This window comes from Dryobates pubescens, chromosome 18 (genome assembly GCF_014839835.1).
Source record: "Dryobates pubescens isolate bDryPub1 chromosome 18, bDryPub1.pri, whole genome shotgun sequence".
Classification (NCBI taxonomy): Eukaryota; Metazoa; Chordata; class Aves; order Piciformes; family Picidae; genus Dryobates; species Dryobates pubescens.
The window spans coordinates 2802872-2825606 of record NC_071629.1 but is presented as its reverse complement, the minus strand read 5'-3'; the positions used below and the strand labels follow the sequence as shown (position 1 = coordinate 2825606).

The following is a 22735-nucleotide window of genomic DNA, read 5'->3' as shown; positions in this document are numbered from 1 at the left end:
ATTTATTTTGCTTGCACAGAAGCTCGGAGCTTGTTCCTAGAAAAAAGCCCAACTCTACTGGAAACAAAAGGAGCCTTATTTGGCCAAGGAAAGATTGTAGGAGGTCCTCAGATAACAATAGCCAACAATTCTTTTGGGGGCTGAACACTTTAAGTAACAATCACTTTTTTCAGGGGTTAACTCTAAATAATAATTGTGGGTTTTGCAGGCTGTGGAAGGGAGAGATTGCTCCTTGACAGAGTTTATATTACTAACCTGATGTGAGCAGACAGCTGCAAAAATGAAGTGATATCAGTGATAAAAATATTCTTTCTACCTTTAAGCAGGAGGAATTGCCTAGTAGCAGAGGGCAAATCCCACTGGCCCAAATGCAAGCATTCCTTAGACATGCAGACAGAGACTGGTTGACATGGCATTACTGACCAGTAGATGCACTGACCTAGTATGTGTCTACTTTAGATGTTTTTTACTACTTTACACTAAATTTCATGTATGTAGCTTGCATTACTTTTCAAAACTTTACCTACACAGTAGTCCTTATTGCCCTTTTACTTCAAGCTATGTCAGAACAGGCAAATCACTTGGATAAAAACCCCACATTGTAATGATAACCCCCAGACACACTTCTATCTGATGTTGAAATAGATAATTTCTAGTAGTAAAAGTGATTAAATTTGGTACATTTCCAACCTGTATTTTAGCAATGCAGTACCTCCTGAATTGCTGCATAAATATTAATAGACAGCCTGATAGGGAACTTTTGCCCCTAATGCCCTTGGAGAACCATAATCATGGTGAGTGGAGCAAAAGAGAGGAGAGAAGCACTGAAGATAGTGGCTCTATCCCCCAGCTTCACAGAGCTACCCTGGGTCAGGCACTTTCTGTGCAGCACCACAGATGAGCAATATCTCAAAGCCTAGACTGTAGTAGGAGATGAAAATCCTACAGAGATTAATCTGCCCAAAGCTCCCCTGAAATACAACCAAAAACATTCCCAGCCATACCAAGAAGAGGCACCCCAATTTTCCTACAAAGTAGGCAGGCTTCAATTTTTGGCATGGTGTACTTTTGAACTTCATCTGCAGATGTTTGCATCTCCCATCACCTCCAAGGTGACTATAAAGCATTTATCTGCCCGAATTTCATCTCTCTGATACAAACTCATTAACTCACGACAGCCCTGGCTACCATTTAAAAAAGGCCAAGTGCCCACAGATTGCCACAGATGATCCTCCTCAGCCTTTTTGAAAACTGGCCAGTTATTTAAATCCCTAAATGTGGATTGGAGGATTGGGGTGGGGGGGAAGGAGGGCAGGAGGGGGAGGCTGAAATTCAGGATACTTTTTTGGAAAACCTTCTGGGCAGCTTTTCTGCTCTGCCATAAACCACAGCTCTGCTTTCTGAGAGGATGACACTATTGAACTTTGTCACTCTAACACAAGAAGCTCATTGAAGCCTCAAAATACTGGCAGGAAAAAGTGCAAGGAGAAAAGGTTTCTGTTTGCCAACACCTCTTCCCCAGCTGTATTTTGGACACCGGTGCTCTGTGCTAAGGGTTAAGTTAATTGAACTTTCCCCAAGTTAGAAAGCTATGGAAGTTTAATCACAAACGAACTCCAGTGGACAGTTTGGTAGCTCACAGACAAATGTTCTCATTTTTATTCTTTATAGGCCAGTGTTGAAATCATCATAAACCACATTTAAGGAGGGAGAAATTTCATGAGGGGAGGGAGCCAGCTGATATGATAGAATAAGAGGGAAAGGGGAGGGGGGGGGGGGAGGAAGGAAAAAAAAAAGGCAACTCAGTGTTTTAAAATGTAAATCCAACAAAATTGCCAGAAATGCTGCTGGAACCAGAACGCTGAGAATTCATTATTTTGTTTCAAAGTTAGTTTATCATAAATCTGCCCTCTGACACGTAATAACTAGTAACGTTTCGAAGGTTATTTGATAGTAAGTTCAACAGTGTAGGTGACTGAACATGTGAGCTGCATGATAATGAGTCCCAGGGGAAATCAGGCTTCAGGATGCAGGGTGAAGCATCCCTAGGCTTGTATTCAAATGGAAACATATTCAAAAGTTTATTGTTTATCTCCTAAGAACATCAAATAATGCACAGTCCTTCGAATCGAATGCATAAAGCACGCTAGAGGACTATTTGCTGGGGGGGGAAGTGCCTGATTTGATCCAAATTCAAAACCCTAATAGCCTGTACATTGGAATGCATAGAGTGATTTTGATATCAAAAGTGGAGGGGAATATTTTGGGTTGTTCTTTTACAGAACTAAAAGGCACAGCAAGCCAATTTGCTCTTGCATCAGACTCTAGAACGAGCCAGAGAGCATTAAAAACTAGTTGGTTTGCAATCCTCTGCATTCAGCACAATGGAGTCCTTTAAGTGTGACAAATACAAATTGTACAACCTGTCCTGAATTTCATTTCCAAAGTACCTTGGTGGTAATTGATTCATTTGTGGTGTACAAACTAATTCAAAGGCAATAACAAAAGCAGAAAGATGTTGTTTTTCAGCAAGGAGGTGTGGTACACACACTCCACGCCAGCAGGAGAGCAGAGCCCCACCTCTCAGCTGGTTAAACTCTCACTGAGCAAGGCTGGTGATGCCCTTACCCAAGTCAATGGTAGTTTTGTCATGAAAAGCATGTAAGACAGAACTTTTTTCTGTATAAACTCTCTGTATCCCAAATGCCAAGGCAGCTGCATTCCAAGCCCATAACTACCCAGCCTCTGGCACCCTGCCACCCCACCATGGAGAGGAGATGGAGGGGACGGGAGCTGGGTCCCTCACCTGCTCCTGCCTTCCCTGAGCATAGTCCTTCTGCAGCATTGCTGCTCACCTCCAGCCTGTGCATATTTTGGGGAATAAAAGAGTTTGCAGAGCAGACAATTGCACTCCAGGTTGTTGTTGAGTTTGGATATATCATGGGGAGCTTTGCTGCCAAATCCCCATCTTGAGAGAAGCAGCTCAGCTATTAAAAGTGATCAAGGGTGGCTCATGCTGGTTAGGTGCACATCCACACCTAGTTGCCCTCTTTTACCCTATTCTTCTCTCTATCAAAAGGCTGTTACTTCATAATGTATTTTGGACATTGAGAAGGCAGTTAGACTTCACTTTCAAGCATCTTTCAATAACCAAAGCCCATTTTCCATACATCTTTTTAAATTGTCCTCGTATTTTAATTCATTACTTAAATAGTTACCTACCCTATACTTAAGCACTGAAAAGTTATGCAGCATACATCTTACTTAACATCACTCTGTCAGTCCTAACTCTTAATATTATGATGGCTTTTTCCAGAAATGTAACTGGCAGAGGTTTACTGACACGCCACAATTCCTAATTAGCATTAAAACTCTAAATTCTATATTGACAAAAAGCAGAGGTTGAAACACTCTTTTCCTGACAAGCTTTAAAATATCCAGCAAATGCTTCTTTAGTCACTTACTCTATTAGTATATATTTCCAACACAGCCATTCCCCATACCTTAACTCTGAGAAAACAGCAGCATTTAAATATTCACCAAAGGCAAAGATAAATAAAAGCAGGCAAAGAGGCCATAAAGCTGTCTCAAATGCTTTTTACTCTACTTAATAAGGAATAACTCCACAGAAGATGACTGAAATCAAAAACCAGCACAACCTCCAAGAAAATATATTTTAGGCTCCTTGGCGAACTTTTTGGGTTCGTTCCTTGAAATATTACTTTACCCAGCCTTCCACTTTTGTTAGTGTTTACATGTGTGAGATGGAGTGAGAAAAAATCAGAGCCACGTTAAAACATGACACACAAGGGAAATGGCCATGGAGCTATTGATGCAGGTATCAACAAAAAACTGGTCTAAAGCAGGTGACTCTCTAACTTTTATCCCAGAAATGAGTTTTAAAAAAATGTGTGCTGCTTGGTGCAGTTAGCTCTGCCCAGTGCTGTGATATTACAAGGGGCATAAATCAGCGAGCTCCTTCTCCTCTCCAGCACAAAGCTCCTGGCTGCCGGTTATCGGAGGCACTCGCAGATCCACGCCGAGCGCCTCGGCTCGGGGTCCTTCCTCTGTGTGGTCTTTCAGAACTGTCGTTATCAGCTTTCTGTTTATTATTGTGCTCAGTTTAAAGGGAATTTGCCAAGTGATCCCTGGACTCCAATCTTTAGGCCTGTTGTCAGGACAAATTAATTTCTGTGGAAACCCACTGTGCCTCAGATACCATCTAGGAAATGTAGGATTAATGGAGTCCCTGTACAACAAGCTTTGTAGTGTGGCTGCTGGGGGAGGGGAGCAGCACTGGGAAGTCAGAAAGAACCAAAATAAAGCCTCTGCACTTCGGGTTACTGGGGAAAAATTATTTTTTCTCCTTTCCTCCCCTCTCTCTTTTCTTTTTAATTGACATCAATAATATTTAAAATATAGTGCAGGAATGGAATACCAACAGGCAACTTTTGACCAAAAAGAACAGGGAATCAAAACTCCTCTTTCACCAAGGATGAGGGACATGAGGTCTAATTATCAATATTTTATGCTTTACATACTCAGGCCTGTCTCTTCAGCAGGTAAAAATAGGATATTAAATGAAACAGTCTCCCATGAATCTTGGTGGAAAATAATGAAACTCAATATGTGATCTTTTGGAAAAGGGGTATTAAAGCTGGATTTCCTATGGGGCAGGGTCATTACTATGTTAGCTGACATTTGAGGAGCTCCTTTCCAAATGCATATTACTTCATTGTTAAAAATGTTCAACCAACATTGTTCTTGCAATAAGGATACTTAAAAATTACTTTCCTGCCCAGGAGGGAAAAAAAAAAAAAGGATTTTATTTTTCTTAGTGATGCTAAAGGAGATCTGTAACAAGTAAAGCAATGTTTTCCCCTGATGTTTGAGGAGAGAGGAGAGAACACACTACGTGTTTATCAATCCTTTCTCATTTTGAGGAGGACAGCTCTGCCCATGGCTAGATACAAGTTCAGTATCTTGCAGATTTGGAATTCTTAGCCTTATTCTTTTCTCTCCAAAGATTAACTAGTTGATAATATAGAGGACAAAGACCATGGACACACAAGTCCAAATTCAGTATTGTGTTACACCTTGTGACCCCCCTGTGGAATTGTGGAGTTGTAACTCAGCCCTAAACTTAGCCTGAAGTAGTACTAAAACACCTAATAGAACACAAAACATATGTAAAAAAAAGAAACTAAAAAGATGCTACTCCTTTAAGGTCAACACTGCAAGTAAAAATTTCTAACATGATATTGTTACGATATTAAGCTGTTAATAACAATGCTAATTTTACCACAGTGCATTTCTAAGCTTGGCACTGCAGATGCTGAAGCTGCAGCAGAAGGCTTCTTTAACACAGCCCTCCAGTTTGCAGATACCTCACAACATGCTATTTTTCACTCAGAGGGCAAAAACAGGAGCATTGCAAGAATTCCTGGGCTTTTGGCGATACCACATCTTGTTTGGAACAGGGTTTATGGAAAAGTTTAATTTTGAGAGGTAATTTCATTAATCTTAAGTTCACCTGCATAGCAGAATTCCTTTCTCTTTATTGAATATTCCAAACGAGAGTATTCTTCCCTAACTAAAACATTTAATCTTGAGAGACTTTTTATATGCCAGTTTTTACTAGTACAGAAATTCAATTAACTCCATAATTATGAACACAATTACCATTGAGTGTTACATGTGATTTGGTGGTAGCAGCTACATGGCACATACACTCTGGTTGATGATTTTAAATGTATCATCATAATAACAGGCAAAAAAAAAACCTTCTAAAGATCATTCTTATCCTTTGGGTTGCATGCACTGCTTTAGGTGTACAAGTGGTTTATAAATATGCTGTTCACATTCTGGCCAGGAAATGTTTTAATTGCTCTAAGCATGATATTTGCAACCACTGAGCTGGACTCCCAGCTGATAGAAAGTCACCCAAACTCTGACAATTTACTTTAAATGCCAGCCTGGCCCCACTAACTCATTCCATGGCAAACTCAAGCCCACAGCATAGGCAATAAATGGAGCTACGGTGATTTATGGAAGGAGAGGGGGGAAAAAAAAGAAGAAAAAGTTAAAGGGGGGGAAAAATGAAAAAATGAAGGTGGTGAGGAGGGGAAAAATGGGAAAAAAGAAAACAAAAAGGGGTGGGGGAGAAATATATACATAGTGCAGGAAAGGAAAGTGTATAAAGTCTTAAAACTCCAGACACTGCCAGGAGAAGAGGCTCTAGGCAGAGGAAGGCTGCTAAGAGTGGCCACAGCACTGCCCTGGGAGCCCTCAGCACCAGGTACAATGACCACAGCATTCAGGGTGGAACTGGCAGGATCCTTAAGTCTGAATGGGGGCTACCTGGCAGGATGCACACAACCCCAGCTCCAGGTTACTCTCACAGTGAGCAGGGGGCCTGGGGGCTGGAATGCTGCCAGGCCCAGCCAAGAGCACTTCACTGCTTCTTTCAAAATCAAGCGCACTGGGTTTCATGCCGTGCGGTGGAAACACCAGGCTGGGCTCACATTGCTTTGGGGATTTTAGGGCTGAGGTGGCTAAAAGCAAAGCTTAGGCAGTATAGTCATGACATAGTCCTACAGAGAGTCCAGGATGGAATTCAGTGCTCTCAGTATACATAAGCCTTTCTACAACACTTGCAGAAACACCTCAGGTAAGGGTCACCACGCAAAAGTCACCATTCATTCACTGTTGTCACACAATCTGAATAGCTGTGACATTTCCTGTGTCACAGGCATCTGTTGACTCCTCACTGATAGTGTCTCATCCCATCAGGTACACCACACCCTCTGCACATCAGGCCAGGTTTTATCATTACCACACTGCACCATAAAGAAGGCAAACTGCCTATATGGGCTTGGATCATTTCAGGCATCACACAAAATAATCCTGATATTGCTTTTCTGGTTCAACTGCACAGATCTCCAGATAATGCAGCACAGCCCAGCTCCACAAATGTCAATACTCCTGTGCCCATTTATGTCTGCTGAAGGTCTGGCCCCATATATTCTTAATCTAGTAAGAACCTTTCTGCTGACACAGCAACATCTATAGCAATCTCCAGCTACTCTTAGATAAGATTATTGTTTTTCCACCTACAAGTGCACAGGTGAGCAAGACTCCTTCAACACAGCAACCAGGGCTTTATCAAGAGAGGCCTGTGGACTTTAAATGCACAGGAAATCAAGCCTTTTACTATAATCACTCTTCAAGTAATTGAAAATCAAAATTACCCATGTGGCTTCTCCAAAGGAAAAGTGATCTGCACCCTACAGATCTGAATTCAAAACATGTTCACGTGAAGTGTTCAACATACAAAATGCAGCTACAGCTCCATCCTTGGCGGGTGCCAGTCACTACTGTAAACCCATCACATTATTTTAAAGGGGGCTGGGGAGGTGGGGTGGAAACAAACAAACAAGTGAAAGGTATAATACGAACAGGGTCAAAGCACTTCCAGACTTGCCCAGGGTTAGATCTTAACGACAGAGTAAAACATCTCAGCTGTAAGGGAAAACTCCAAATGCAAATCTCTATAAAATGAAGCATAAAGCAGGCTTCTTGTGGAAATTCATGTCGCATAACAAGAACAGTACAAATATTTCATAACATGTCAAACCCACTGTATATATACGTTCAGGCTCCCCGCACTCCTGCCATTATAATCACACACACAAAAAGGTAACTCAACGACGATGGTAACAGGAGCTTTCCAACCCTGGGGTATGGAATCTGTAGCTCCAGACCCTGGTTAAACCCGCAATCTCAGTCAGAAAATTAAAACAACAGGAAAGATGGGTAGACAACGACAGGAGGCTCGAACCAACGAGATTCCAGCAGCCTTTAGTCTTTGAAACACCCCAGGTAGATCACTGCAAATCAAGCCACCACACGATTTGTTTTCTAAAACAACATCTCACTCTGATGTGGAAGAGATGCAGCCCTTATTCCTCTTCAGTATTTGTAAGGCACAGAGCTACATTAACAGCTAAGTTTTCATTTCAGAACCATTCTGGCATTCACAAAGAACTGATTTCAGCTCCCAGTTTCACACTAGGGTTTTTCCTCCATCATCACTGTGATTACTGGTTAATGTAGAAGTGATCAAAAGGCCCTGGACATGGTATTAAAATAGCCTAGATCTATTCAACACCAAGATATAGTCTGTTGTTTTATAAACAGGAATAAAGCATCTGGGAATTAAATCCAAGTGATGGCTATTCCTTTCTTCTTTCTGAAATCAAGGTACTTTTGCTGTAGAATTTGTGCATGAGAATTATTCTGAATATCTGAAGCAGAGGCAAAAATATTTTCTAGTTAATGCTGAATGCTTCCCAGATCCGCTCATAAAGTGTGAAAATAACAAAAGAGCAGCAACAAGCCAAATCTTCAAACCTCTCAGAGAAGTTGAGGACAGAGATTCCTCCTGGAAGTTCCCACTGTTAGTTCCTGTGTCTGTTCTCAGGTAGTATTTGCAGGAGCACAGGCTCACAAGGCTTCAGCTTTACAGCAAGGGCTGGTTTAGATTCAGTTTGCAGCAAATGCAGTTTTGTTTACTGAGATAGCCCTGCAGTTTGAGCACATGTGCTTGTGCATCAGACCTCTTTTCCATAGTCTTCACTAAACAGAAATACAGAAGAGTCAGGCATAGATTAAACACTTTCAAAAATCAGTTTTAAGCTGGCATAGAAGTTAACCAGGCTGGCCTTGTGACTACGGACTAAGCACCTCCTTAAGACACAAAGTTGGGGAATATTTCATGTTTCAAGGACTATTGGAGACAGAAGCACCACATATAAAAAAGAGAAAGCATGGCATAAGGAACTTTATCTACAGTTAGTCACATGAGACATCAAAATAGCCCTCATTCAGGGGGGTGGGACATGTAGTATTAAAATACACTAACAAAAGGTAGTATCCAGCACACAACTCATCCCAACAGGAACAACCACTTTTAATCTCTTGCAGTGTTGCTGAAAAAGAGACTCACATAACCTACTGCCTACCAGACTACTCTCAAACTTATTTTTTACCTCTGGAAGCTTCATATCAAGCCACATGACCAATGGAGCAGTAGTAAGATAAGTATTTATTCTAACAGCTAACAAGCATCTTCCAGGCTACCTTGGGAAGGATGCAAAGCAGTTACCAAAAAAAAAAAAGAAAGAAAAGCAAGCATTTCTCCAGTCGCATATTCCTGAGGAAGCAGTGCATATTTAATGCCCAAGTACTAATGTGCCTTGCAACAGCATTTTTTTTTTAACTCCCCTTCACTCTGCCTAGTGTCAATAGCAGCGTAACCCCAGAGCTTTCAAATAAACGTTTGCATTAGTTTGATCATCTTAAATGTGCTACCCGGTAATTAAATCCAGTTTGTCTTTTTAAAGCGCTCGCGGAGCGATGTTCCGCACGGAGCCAAACCGCCTGGTGTCGGTACCCACACCGCCTCTCAGCGCGGGGAAATCCATCCCTTCGTTTGTCAAAGGGACAGAGGTAAAAAAAAAATAAATAAATAAAATGAAATACTTGGGGGAAGAAAAAAATAATAATAATAATATTCCCTCCTAAATCTTTTGAAAGAGTTTGCTCAAACCCTTGACATAGCGTTTTGCTCTAAACAAATTCGGAGACAGCCCTGTGATTTTCCATGGCTGCAAATGTACTGTTTTCCCCACCATGAAACTAGAACAGAGGGTCTGAGAGAAAGGAAATTATTAAGCATTCTAGTGGGTTTTTTCCAACAAAAACTAAGATAGAGGTCAATGAATAAGTATGTGCAGGCTGGAACTTAAATCCTCTGGGGTGACTGTAGGCTAATTAATAATTAATGCCAGAGACATGGTGTTTGAAATGCAGATGTGATAACTGGAGGCCTGGCAAAGCTGTTCAGAGGAAGCAGATTTGGATGCTATAGGGAATAGGCACTCCCTTGCCGGCTGGCTCTGAAAGCAGACCTGGGTGCAAAGCAGGGCCTATGGTTTAGATTATATTCCCCTCAGCTGTTAATTACCTGAACCTACTTTGAAGTTTTTCTCTTTTTATCCTCTGCATGAAAAGAGATTGGTTCAGCCAAGGGACTTGAAAAAATGATCAAATACATGGAGTAGAGGAGGGGAATAGAACTTCAGATATAAAAAAAGATAAGGAAGAAAAACACTCAGGGAAACACACAGGAACATATTAGGAAGTGCACGAGTGTGGCTGTGTTTCCAGTGAGTTGTGCTGCTCCAAGTTATTCCAGCCATTAAGTAAACCCCCGCACGCTCCATGAATAGATTTGTTAAAAGGAATCTCTGGCTGCATGTATATACTTTACATTAATTATTTGATGAAAGTACCATAGGTGATTTCCTATGCTATTTTTAATTCAATAAAGTCATTTAAACCTCCTTATGTTTGGGGCTATTTAATGAGGTGCACAACATTAACAGAATCACCAATGAGCTGTTACTACAAGGACTCGGATTTTGCAGAAAACCACTCGTTTTTGTGAGAGGCAAAAACGGGCCCAGCTTGGGCTTCTCACTGCCCCTGAAAGGGAAGGGGGGCAGGTGCCTTCCAGCATCTCACCTCCTCAAGCCTCCAGGCAGTAGCTGGGGGCGAATTTTTGCAGCAAGTGGAGAGCAAGGCAGCACGGCAGGCTCCAGCACAGGCAGGGGTGATGGGGATGAAGGCAGCAGGGGGATGCTGACTGCACCCCGCCGGAGGACAGGACAAGTTTGGGGAGCAGGACCTGAGAGCAGGGAAACACCCCAATACCAAAACCCAGGTACCTCTCTTACGAAACCGCCGTCAGAGCAAAAGGCATCGTCAGGGTGAGCAGGGCCAGCGGGGCCGCCCGGCCCGGCTCGCCCTCCCTGGGCGCGATGCGGGATCCCCGGGGACGGTGGCTATTTGAGGGTGGTGGTGCGGACTCTCCGGGGCCGGTGCGGGCTCAGCCGGCCCCACTCGCCCGGAACCGACAGGGTCTCTTAGGCAGGAGGGGACCACTGGAATTACCCGTTTTCGCTTTGCGGTGACAAGTCGCTCCCGTTTCCAAGAGTCTCCAGAGTCGCTTTTTTTGACGCTCTTCCCCACTCGTCCGTTCAAAGGCTTTCGCGGCTAAACTTCCCGGCAACTTCACTAAAACCCTTTGAAACATGGGGGAAGGGGATTTATCGTGTGATTTTGGTTTTGATTGTTGGGTTTTTTCTCTTCCTGCTTTGTTTTGGTAGGGTTTAATTTTGTTTTGTTTTTCTCCTGGAGTACAGGAAGGTGCAACACTCTCTCATCAACGCAGGGCTGGCTGCGGTTAAAAATTAATTTGAAATTGCCTGTCTTCAAGGCGCAGGCGTCTCGCGTTCAAGCCTATCGCCTTGGCATCTCGGCACAGCTTCTCCTCCTGCTGATGCAAAGAACCTCTACATCCCACCAAAACAAAGTATTTTTACTCAATTTATCCTTTCCAAGCACCATCTTTCGCTGTGACGTAAGGGAAACACGCAGCTGTATGACAGCCTGATGCAGAGGGATACACCTGCGTGAGGCTGTCCCTCCTTTGTGGAGGTAATTCGCAGTGTCACTGGATTATCCTCTCGGGTGTTGGTTACCTACAGCTAAACAAAAGCTTCCAGGTGAAGGTGATGACTCCGTGCCGGAGCGGGGACCACCCTGCTCTCCCCCAAAACGGGCGTGGGAAGCGCATGTGATAGCGTCACGGGCGTGGGGTGGCCCAGGAAGAGCCACGCCTGGGAGGGAGAGGGGCTCTTAATGAAATCACAACATCCAACCGGTTTCCTATTAAATCCTGCTAATTTCCTAGGTGAAGACTGTGAAGTGAATGTGAGGAAGCATTAAAAGGGAATTGAATTTGCATTCCTTATGCTACAGGCACATGTTTACATGACCTTTAAAACAGAATTAAAGCTGTATCATCAGCAGCTGTAGGCAATTCACATTACTAAGGCAATCAAATCAGAAGGCTAAACTAACTATAAAACATAAATTAAACTGATAGAGAATCATCCTAATTCACTAGGTTTACTTGCAATTTACTTATCCACTACTAGTAATTTCTAAACAGTTTGGAGAAGAAGCAAATGGGAAATACTTGAAGGTGGCATTTTGAAAAGGTGTTGTCCGAAGACCAGAGCTGCCTTTCCCAGGAGTTCTTCATTAGCGAGTGGAATAACAGCCTGGGCACACTCTCCCCTAGGCGTTCCCCGAGCTCAAATAAGGGCCTACAAACTGGTACCTGCAACCCATATATCACTAAACCCCCGAATTTACTGAGTTAGCTCAAGTCCCCCGGAGTGCCTTTGCTCTCAGGGGGACCCTCCTGCACGCCGTTTGTACTCTAAAATATGAAATATCTCCATGCCAAATAGATCTCGCGGTACACGGCTCCCTTCCTCCCCCATCCCCAAAAGGGACACTTTACAATGTCTGAAGCACGGTTAAAAAAAAAAACAAAAAACAAACCAAAATCGATACCGCCGGTGATTTCATTGAAAGTTTGTGGTGCGCGTTTCCTCGGCCCTACTCCAGGGCGGAGCGGGGCCGGCACCGGGCAGCCCCAGCCCCGTTGCCCTGGCAAGGCCCGGCCTCAGCCTCCGAGCACCCCCCGGCTTTGATTTATTCCTATTTATTTCTTGCAGCCCAGAGGCTGCCTCTCCCCCTTTGATGGCGAATCTCCCTGTGCGCTTCCATTTATCCTGGGGACTGCTCTGATTTATTGCCTGCCCGCCTCCCGATGAACTTCTCCCCCGGGAATCCCCCGGGAAGGCAGAGAGGGGAAGGTGCGGGGAAGGGCTAGTGCAACCTCCAGCAGTTTTAACCAGGCTTCTCCTGGGAAGAAAAAGTGCCAGGAAATGCGAAGGAACCTCGTACGCTGGGCAAGAAGAGGCTGGAGAGGGCTCAGCCCCAGCAGGTTCTGGGATTACTGTTGCGAGGAAGGACAACAGTGAAGCTGAGACAGATGAAAGTGCAGGGCGGCGACAACTATTGGGGGTCCCCCGCTCCATCATCCCCTGGCCTCCCGGGGTGCACCGGGACCGGACAGCGCCGCGCCTCTGTGGCCCCCGGAGCCTGTCCCGGCTCGGTGGAGGCGAGGTGCGGGAGGCATCACCAGCCTGCGAGGCTCGGGCTTCCCGGAGAAGATCCATGGCAAAGCCTTTGTCTGCTGTACTGACCCTGCACCCAGCCAGGCGCAAGTGCCTCCACCCACGGCTAGCAAAGGGGCTGGCGCGAAGCATCACCTGCGTGGGCATGGCCCCGTATGACCAAGAGAAACCTCAAATGCCTCACGTCCCTTCACACTTTCTTGCACCGCCCAAACGCGATTCAGGGAGGAAACATCTTTTAGCAACGCAGCCTGGCCTGAAAGTTCATGTTTTTACCACAGCTTTGATTGGCGCGACCTGAATGAAACGGGGAGTAAACTTTCCACCACGCTGTAAATATTCCGTCTCTGAGGAAACCAAGAATTAGCAATAACATTTATAAAATTAAATCTAGGAATGAGGAGGCTCCTCTAAATGCAGATGTTTAGATCCTTCTGCAGGATCAGGAGCATCGCTGGATGCTTTGCACTCTGGAGGTTACAGCTGGAAAAACGTGTAGTGTAAAAAAAGAGAAAAAAGATAAACCCCCTCAACCGTAAAACAACAACAAAACTGAAATTGTTCAGTAGGCAAGCAAACAACAATGCAGGTATTTGTCATCCAAGGAATAGAGCTATTTGTCTTCAATGTCTCATTAGCCCACAAAGGTTAAACAGCCACTTAGTGCGTTTCCCAATCCTACCCACTTTCCTTTAAATACGTCTGAGCAGAAATCTGTCCGTTCAGGAATTGGATTTGAATTGTTTCTAAAACTCAGAGGCAGGATGGCCTCTGATTTGGGAAGGGAGCCGGAGCCCGTCCCCTCCCTCGCTCCATCGGCCCTGTTTGCTGGGAGATTCTGGGAGGAGTGGGTGAGCATCCTTCGCAAAACAAATTAAAAATAAATAATAAAAAACAGCGGGATTTCGGTGCGGGATGGAACAAACGCATTCTTGTCATCACCGTTTGAATGGCACGGTGAGTAAAGCGCCTACGTAGAAGGGAAGTGATCCGCGTTGTTCTGCAGCTCCGTTAACTCCTAACGTGACCTTAGGAGCAAGAGACCGCCCGGGCAAGGGAGCAGCTGCCGCGGGGACCCCGCGCCCAGCCCCGGTTCCCACTCACCACCCCCATTTCTCCATTAAGCACAACAAAACCCGGCGTTTCATTACGTGGGTTTAACAAACCGGTCCCACGGTAAAAATGCGTACTTTGGAGAGACTTCCCGGATTTTTTTTTTTAATTATTAATTTTTTTTTGTAAACTCTCAACTGCAAATCAACCAAATGTTCGAGGCAAAACCTGCTAGAAACCAACCCAGCTGAAAAATAGCAGTGACCTGAACAGGACGTGCTAGTGCACAAATGAACGACATTTTTTTTTCCCCCTCAGCGAGTACATTTTTCAAACATTAACAACGTGGGGGGGGGGGGGGAATAGTAATAATAATAGTAATAATAATAGGCGATTCGAGTAGAGGAGTCTCCCCAAACGCTTTGGAAACCGCAGCAGTTAGAATACAAATGCCATTTACCTTGTGATTTTCTCTGCCCGGGACTGGCTTTATTGTCCCTGCCTAGCCTTTCTCCGGGCGCAGGACCAGCCCAGCCGCAGCAACGCTCCCTCCGTGCCGGGCTTATTACTAACGGGCTGGTGCTCGGAGAGATTTGGGGGATGGGGGGGTAGGGAGGGGAGTTGCATTCAATTCATTCTTACATTAGGACTATTTGAATTTGCAATCTGTCAGTCCAGCTCCTGGCTGTGGCTGTGAGATGGCAGCGTGGCTGTGGCTCTCCCTCCTCTCTCCCTGCACAGCATTTACTCACGTTCAAGAGCAGCCAACAGAGACCAAGGCGGGGGGGGGGGGGGGGTGGGGGGGGGGAGATGGGAGGGGGGGAAGAGAAGGAACTAATTGAGCTTGTGTCGGTATTGGCTAATTTCTGCTAATACTCTGTAAATTCCTTTTCCTCCTAACCTTCCCCCCATGCAGGTTAGGCTTTCACAAAGCATCTCCGGCGATCCAGGAGCTGGTTTCCCAGCCCTGCTCACTGAGCTGCTGGGTGCCTGAGCTTCAGCCTTAGTCCCAGCCCCTGGATGTACACAATGAAAACCTTAACTCCTGGCTTCAGAAACGGTTCAATTGCCCTTTCCCAACCCCCACCCCCGTTCTGATTGACTCTGGTTTTAAATTTGCACTTGTTCCCACCAAGCGCAATCTAACTCGTCCTGTCTCCAAAGTGAACTTGTGTTGAAGGTGAAGTTTTCAATATAGAGGTCATGACACCGAGCCACAGCTTACCGCTCCGAGCTTCATGCTGTATTAAACACAATCAAAACGAACCCCTTTTAGACCTTCTCTCTCCTTTTTTTTTTTCTCTCCCCCCCCTCTTTTCCCCTCCCGCAGATGAACAATGAGGAAAAAAATTCTCCAAAATACAATAAAATCAGCTCTGCCACCATAATAAAACCGTTCCTCCCGCTCTAGGCTCTCTCTCCCCGAGGTCCCTACCTATAGAGGCGCCTATAGAGCCTCTTAGAAACACAAACACACACGCAGACACGCACCCCGCGTTTTAGTTGTAGCTCTTAAAGGGGAATCTGTGGGTTTGGAGCCGGGGAGAACCAGCCCTGCCCCGCCGGAGATGCGCCCGCCGCTCCCCGCCTGGGTACCGCCGCCGCTCCCGCTGCCCACTGAGGGGAAGGGACGAACGCTCCACGCACCCGGGTTACCCCCAGAAACTGGGGGTCCCGCCGGGCCAGTGGGACTCGACACAATTACAGCTCCTCCACTTCAAAGCGGGTTTTTTTCTCTATAGCGACTTCTAGCTGCCCCAAGACGGTAGGCTGCCTTCGGCTATTGTGCGATCTTTTTCATGCCAAAGATTTAGCAGGGGAGAAAAAGCAAAAAAAAGAAAAAGAAAAAGAAAAAAGAAAAAGAAAGAAAGAAAGACAAAAAAAAAAGAAAATAAAAGAAGGGGGGGGGGGAGGAAAAAAAAATATATTAAAGCGAGTTATTTGCTGGTGAAAACGTGGGTGTCTCCCCCAGTGTGGACGCACCCAGAGCTAGAGGGCTGGAGCGCATCGCCCAAACCCCAAAACTTCGGGTTTTTTAAACTTTAAGGGGTTTCAGTCTATGAAAAATAAGTTACAAATTCTTGCAACAGTAGCTTTGCATGTACTTATTTTTCTCCCATGTCCAGACGGGGTCGTCTATTGAATAAGGCTCTTTTATTCTGCATGGGGCAGGGGATTTGTGGCCATGGTCCCCCTTTTATTCCTCTCTCTATGGAAACCCAGATCATGGGGAGAAATATGCGAGGCTGAATAAAGAAAAGCAGCAGAAAGGACCGCTTGAGAGCGGCATCTGTTACACTTGGGAAGTTAGACTGACAGGAAAGAGCTAAAGAAACCCTCTCCAGCAGATTAGTTAGAACAGCAAGAAGATTTAACTATATGCAGATAAAAACACTTTAAAATACAGCAATACTCTCGTCTAGGCGAGCGGAGGGTCTGCTCCGCCAGGCGCGGAGTGCCGCGGAGCCGGGCTTTGCTTTAGATACATTTACAACAAATATTAAAATGGGACGTTCGGGGGTTTTATTTCCCTGCTTGAGACTCTGCCTTAATTAAACGGCGGCTCTGAACATCTATTTTCACGGGCAATGGGATTTGAAAAATCGTTTCGGAAGTTAAAGTGCAAATTAATTTTAAATAATTTAGTTACGTTTTTATACAGCGCGGCTTTTTATTATTTTTTCTCCCCTTCCGCGGGCTCCGGTGATATTTATTTCGAGAAGCTCGTGAAGGCAGAGAGAGGGGAGGAAAAAAAAGAGAAAAGAAAGGGGGAAAAAAAAAGAAAAAGAAAAAGAGGGGGCAAAAATCCTGCTGATATAACTCGGTCCCTGCCCTCCACGCCTTCCCCCGGGCCCGGCCACGGGGCTACCGCTGCCCCTCCGTCAGCAACCCCCGCTGCCAACACCGGGGCTCCCCCGGAGAGGTTCTCCATGCCCTGACCCCCCCTTCCTCGCCTGTCGCGCATACCCTACTCCCCCACTACCCTCAAACTTTATTTTTAAAGTTATTTTCCAAGTTACCCCACACCCCCACCCATTCCGGCGGCGGCAGCAGGCGCGGAGCGGGCGCGGATGCGCAGAGCAGCGAGGACCTACAGCATTCCCGATATATCGCGATTTAGCCCCCAGCCACGCACCCGCTCTGCTCTACAAGGGCCAGCCGTGCCTTTGCCCCCTCTCGCAGGCTGCGAGAAATTATTGTGATGATTCTGATTATAATGAGGACGGTGCCCGGCTATAAAGGAATCAGAGGAGCGCTCACCTTATTTATATCTATTTTCTCATTTTCTTGAATTTTCTTCAGATCTGTCTTCTCAGAGAAACTAATGCCTTAATGACTTTCTGGTAGCTGCAAGCCTTCTTTTATTTCTGCTAAATATATGAAAATGTATGCAAATTTAAATCAAGCTTAACCTAGGAGCTCTTGCAATATATTTAATGGAATTTCAAACCAATAAGGGAACTCTGATGCAGTCTTCTGTAAGTGCAAATATAATTACGCAGCTAGGTTACCTCCAAAATTATGCAGGGAAAGGTCATTTTTTAACTCGGGAGCAGTTCGGAGGTACAAGGGGCTTGGCTCTCCCCGCCGCCACCGCCGAGGGGCCCCGCTGCTGCCCCGCCGGGGATCCGCGGGTGCGGGGCTCTGCCCGCCGGGCCCCAGCGAGCCGGGGGGCACGGAGCTCCCCCTGACACCACGACCCCCCCAGTGAGGCCTGGGGACCTCACGCACCTTTTCCCCCTGGATTATTCCTTTTCCCCCTTGACTTTGTCTTTTACCCCTGGATTTGTCCTTTCTCCCGTTTTATTTCCTCCCTGCAGACCGCACTCCCTACACGCACCGGCTGCGCACCGCGCCCATGCGTTTCGTATCGCAAACTTTGAGGAGGCACCACCGGAATTTACCGACAGGGAGGCCATAAAATGCTTTGGGCTTTTTTTTATTATTATTATTATTATGTGGGGGTGTTCATAGTTTCGCTGTTCAGCGAGTGCCATGGGAGCGCACGGCCCGCCGCTGCCGGGGACAGCGCGGGTCGGGGCAGCAGCAGCGCAGAGGTATCCAAGCAGAGTGGACCCTGCACACAGAGCAGCGGCGAAGACCGGCCAGACTAACGGCCCAGGAACGGCGAGGGCCGTGGGGGCGCGCCGGAGGCCGGGCCAGGCTGCGCCGGGGTGGTCCCTCCGGGCTGCCGCCGGGGCGCCGCCGTTTAACCTCTGCCGCACAGTTCCCCCGGCGCTAATCGCTCCCCATTTAAGCCGTGCCCCGCGTCCTCCCCTCCCTCCTCGCCCGGCGCGGAGAGCGGCGCGGAAGGAGTTAAGCGGCGGGGCCGCGTCGCGCCCGGCCCCCGGTGCCGGCGGAGTGATTCACTTCCTGCCTCGGGCCCGCGCGGCGCCCCGGCACTAGCCGCCCCGCCCCTCACGGCCGCGGCCCGGCCTCCTCCTTCCTCCTATTGGTCCGCGCGGCTCAGCCCTGCCGGCGACGAGCTCCCATTGGGCGGTGCGGCTGCCAGTCGGCTTTCGGCTGCTGCCCGGGCCGCCGTGCCGGTGGATGTCAAAGGCTGAAGCGGCGGCGTCGCCACAGTATAACTCGTGGGGGCTGCGCGGCGGCCATGGCCACAGCCGCCTCCAACCCCTACAGCCTTCTCGGCTCCGGCTCGCTCGCCCATGCGGACGGCGCGGGCATGCAGCAGGGGAGCCCCTTCCGCAACCCGCAGAAGCTGCTGCAGAGCGAGTACCTGCAGGGCGTCCCCGGCAATGGGCACCCGCTGGGGCACCACTGGGTGACCAGCCTGAGCGACGGCGGGCCCTGGCCCTCGGCACTGGCCGGTGGCCCGCTGGAGCAACCCGACGTCAAGCCGGGCCGTGAGGACCTGCAGCTGGGCGCCATCATCCACCACCGCTCGCCCCACGTCTCCCACCACTCGCCCCACGCCAACCACCCCAGCGCCTGGGGGGCCAGCCCGGCCCACAGCGCCTCGCTGGCTCCCCCCGCCGCCGCTGCCACTGGGCAGCCCCTCAACGTCTACTCTCAGGCGGGTTTCGCGGTGGGCGGCATGTTGGAGCACGGCGGGCTGACCCCACCACCCTCCGCCGCCGCCGCGCAAGGCTTGCACCCGGGGCTGCGGGGCGAAGGCGGTGGGGAGCACGGCGAGCTGGGCGGGCACCACTGCCAGGACCACTCGGATGAGGAGACGCCGACCTCGGACGAGCTGGAGCAGTTCGCCAAGCAGTTCAAGCAGCGGCGCATCAAGCTGGGCTTCACCCAGGCCGACGTAGGCTTGGCCCTGGGGACCCTCTACGGCAACGTCTTCTCGCAGACCACCATCTGCCGCTTCGAGGCCCTGCAGCTCAGCTTCAAGAACATGTGCAAGCTGAAGCCGCTGCTGAACAAGTGGCTGGAGGAGGCCGACTCTTCCACCGGCAGCCCCACCAGCATCGATAAGATCGCGGCGCAGGGGAGGAAGAGGAAGAAGCGGACCTCCATCGAGGTGAGTGTCAAGGGCGTGCTGGAAACGCACTTTCTCAAGTGTCCCAAGCCGGCCGCCCAGGAGATCTCCTCGCTGGCAGACAGCCTGCAGCTGGAGAAGGAGGTGGTGCGGGTCTGGTTCTGCAACCGGCGGCAGAAGGAGAAGCGAATGACCCCGCCGGGCGAGCAGCCGCAACACGAGGTGTATTCCCACGGCGTGAAAACGGACACGGCCTGCCACGACCTCTGACCGGGGGCTGCGGGGCAGGCAGGACTGCGGGCGGCGCGGATTCTCCGCCGGGGCTTTAAGTTATGCGTTCCGAGAGGCGGGAGACGTGGAGCGAGGGCTCCCCGCTCCCTGCCTGGGCAATATTTTTTTTTTCTCTCTCTCCGACCTTTTCCGCTGATCAGTACACGGTGTTTACTCGCAGACAAGGTTTGTTTTCGGTCTCCGCTAGGACGAAGGAAAAAAAAAATAAACAAATTGGAGGAAAAAAAAAAAAACAACCACGGGAAAAAAAGGAAAAAAACAAAACAAAAACAAAACCACGACAGAAAAGGAAAGACAGATGTGTGCCTATGAATAACCTTCCAGCGCCTTGGTTATATCAGCTGTATTTCAGGTGAATCTGTTTTACAATAGACTAGTTTTGCATTTTTAAAAACTTATATAGCGTTTTTAAATGTCTGAGGTGTTTTACTACAAACTGTACACAATATTTGTGACCTAATTTGTATCGAATTGATCAGGCAAAACCGTTTCTCCCTTCCCCACGTACCGGCAATGTCAGCCAGCGGGGACGGGGCAGGGCGGCCGCGGCCCTTCCTCCTGCCCCCCCCCTCCCCGCCCCCTCCTAGGAGATGGGGGTCCCTTCCGTGCCCGCGGAGCCCTGCGCACCCGGCTGCTTCATGCAGGGTTGTGAAGAACAGGTTTATTTGTTGCAGCTTTTCCTCTTCCAGAACTTCCCAACGTTGTAGAATGGTCGGGTTACAATCCTGACCTCCCCACTCTTCTCCCAAGGCAAAAAAAAAAAACCCCAACCAAAACAAAACCCAACCCCCAAAATCAATAAAAACAATTATTTCTAAGGTATTAATCTGAAATTGAGCATCACAAACAAAAACGGTGGCTCCGGCCAGTGTTTTTTCTTTCCGAAGATGAGTTGGGCATTTTGATCAGCGCCAGACTGAGAGGTCTGTAGTAAAACACCTTTATACTTCTGCGCTTTGGCTTCGGAAATCAGTTTCTCTGTATTTTGTTTCGATAGTGAAGAGGAATGAGGTGTCTCATGAATTTCGGGGGGGGGGGGGGAAGGGGGGGCGGGGGGAGGAGGGAAGGGAACAGAAAATGCCTGCATTTGGTTCATGCTGAGCTTATTTCCGCGTCACAGGGAGATGCTGGATTTGTTGAAGAGTTTATATATATATATATATACACACGTATATACATACATGCTTATATATATATATAAAAAAAATCAACAAAACCAAACAAATAGGGAGAAAAACAAACAAAGGGAAAGTCACTAAAATGCTAGAACCATAACCATTTTTGCGGCACAGGGAAGTGCTGAGCTGTGACCACCCGTCTGTGGATGTGTGGTACCCAAGGATGGGGTGTGCGGTACTCGCGCACCCCTTCACCGAGGGCAGTTGGTGTGGGTGCACGGCCAAGTTCACTCGCTGCCCCCCGCGGCCGGGCTGGCTCGGGGCCGCCGGGCAGGGTAGGGCCGGGCCGGGCACCCCCGCACCCAGGGACCTCGGCTCGGGGCCGGGCTGGGCGCTCTCCTCACCCGGGGGCCCTCCCCGGTCCTGCTCCGCGGCTCCCCGCGAAGCCCCTTTCCCCCGCCTCGGCGTTCAGATTTTTTCCTTTCGACATTTATATTTTTCAAGTATTTTTCAGTAAGCGCTACGGAAAAAAAAAAAAAAAAAAAAAAAAAAGGACAAAAAAAGGACAAAAAAAAAAACAAAAAAAAAAAAGGATAAAAAATAATAAACTCGACACTGAGGACCTGCCTATTTCTGCCAACTTTATAACTGTACAGTTTTGTATATTAAACGTTTTTTGGAAGTTATTAATTTAAAGAAAGATCATTTAGTTTATTCATTTAGTAACTGATGTATAATAAACGCTATTTTCATTAAAGGTTGCTTTTTTCAACTATTTTATCCAAAATTGCCTATTGCAGTTGCCAACAATTATTTATTTTCAATAAATTCCGCATTATGTTTAAAAAAAAAAAAAAAAAAAGAAAAAAAGAAAGAAAGAAAAAAAACCGTTTCAGAAAGAGAAAAAAAAAAAAGAGACCACAAACCACCTTAAAAGGGTGTTGGAAAAATAATAATAACGAAATACCAATGGCTGTAACGTTTGGTTGTCGAGCAGTTTTAGTCAAGGGGTTTATATTGACGCAATATTTTATTGTTGTAAAAGGAAAACAAATTTTAAAACGTTTAAATAAACATTTTTACAAAAAAAAAAAAAAAAGGAAAAAAATTAGAAGGAAAAAAAAAAAGTTAAAAACAATCCCGTTGCGTTGTCTCTGCGCTGGCCGAGGAGGGGGTGCGGGCAGCGGGGGCTCTACGGTGAGGGGGCGGCGGGGACCGCCTGGGCCTCGCCCCCCTCCTCGCTTCGCCGCACCGAGCTCCCCCTTCCCGGGAAGGGCTGGTACCCTTCTGGGGGGGCTGGATTGCACCTGCCGCGAAAGAGGCACTCTTGGGGTGGAAAGGGGGGTTTGCGGCGTTTTCGGGGGTGACGGGGCCGTAGGAGCGGGCAGGACGCTCACGGCGTGTGTATAGAGTATAGCTAAACATTGCTGTGTGCGCACACATCTGTCTGTATATAGAGATATATAATGTCAGCGGGTGGAGGCTGCGGGCAGCACCAGCGCTGCCTCCTCGCCTCGCCCCCGGCGCTCCGCGGCTCTGCGCACCCGCGCTGCAGTCGCCTCCCTCCCACCCGCCGATGCTATCGGCGTCCCCGCAGCCGATGGGGACCCGGCTGACTGTTCCCCCCACCTCCTCTCCCCCAGCAGCGAAAATCGGGACACGAAGGAAGTTTCTTTTGTTCCGTCCTTTCCTCCGCCCTCCCCGTC

At 47.7% G+C, this 22735-nt stretch overlaps 1 protein-coding gene and 1 long non-coding RNA gene across 6 annotated transcripts in view; one reads left to right on the top strand and one right to left on the bottom strand.

Moving 5' to 3' along the window:
* Nucleotides 1-17602, bottom strand: part of LOC128898090 (uncharacterized) — a 91948-nt gene extending 74346 nt beyond the window's left edge. For 3 of the 5 annotated variants that reach the window (XR_008462690.1, XR_008462693.1, XR_008462694.1), the window contains exon 1: nt 17433-17602. This is a non-coding gene — a long non-coding RNA (uncharacterized LOC128898090). Of the gene's footprint in view, nt 1-11016; nt 11113-14631; nt 14878-17432 lie in introns of those variants that run through there. The other 2 variants (XR_008462691.1, XR_008462692.1) reach the window with 2 other exon arrangements.
* A 1088-nt stretch (nt 17603-18690) lies between these two features.
* POU3F4 (POU class 3 homeobox 4) lies at nt 18691-20960 on the top strand. The gene has a single exon (XM_054169580.1). The coding sequence runs from the start codon at nt 18784-18786 to the stop codon at nt 19888-19890; it is 1107 nt and encodes a 368-aa protein (XP_054025555.1). The 5' UTR covers nt 18691-18783; the 3' UTR covers nt 19891-20960.
* Nucleotides 20961-22735: the final 1775 nt, after the last annotated feature.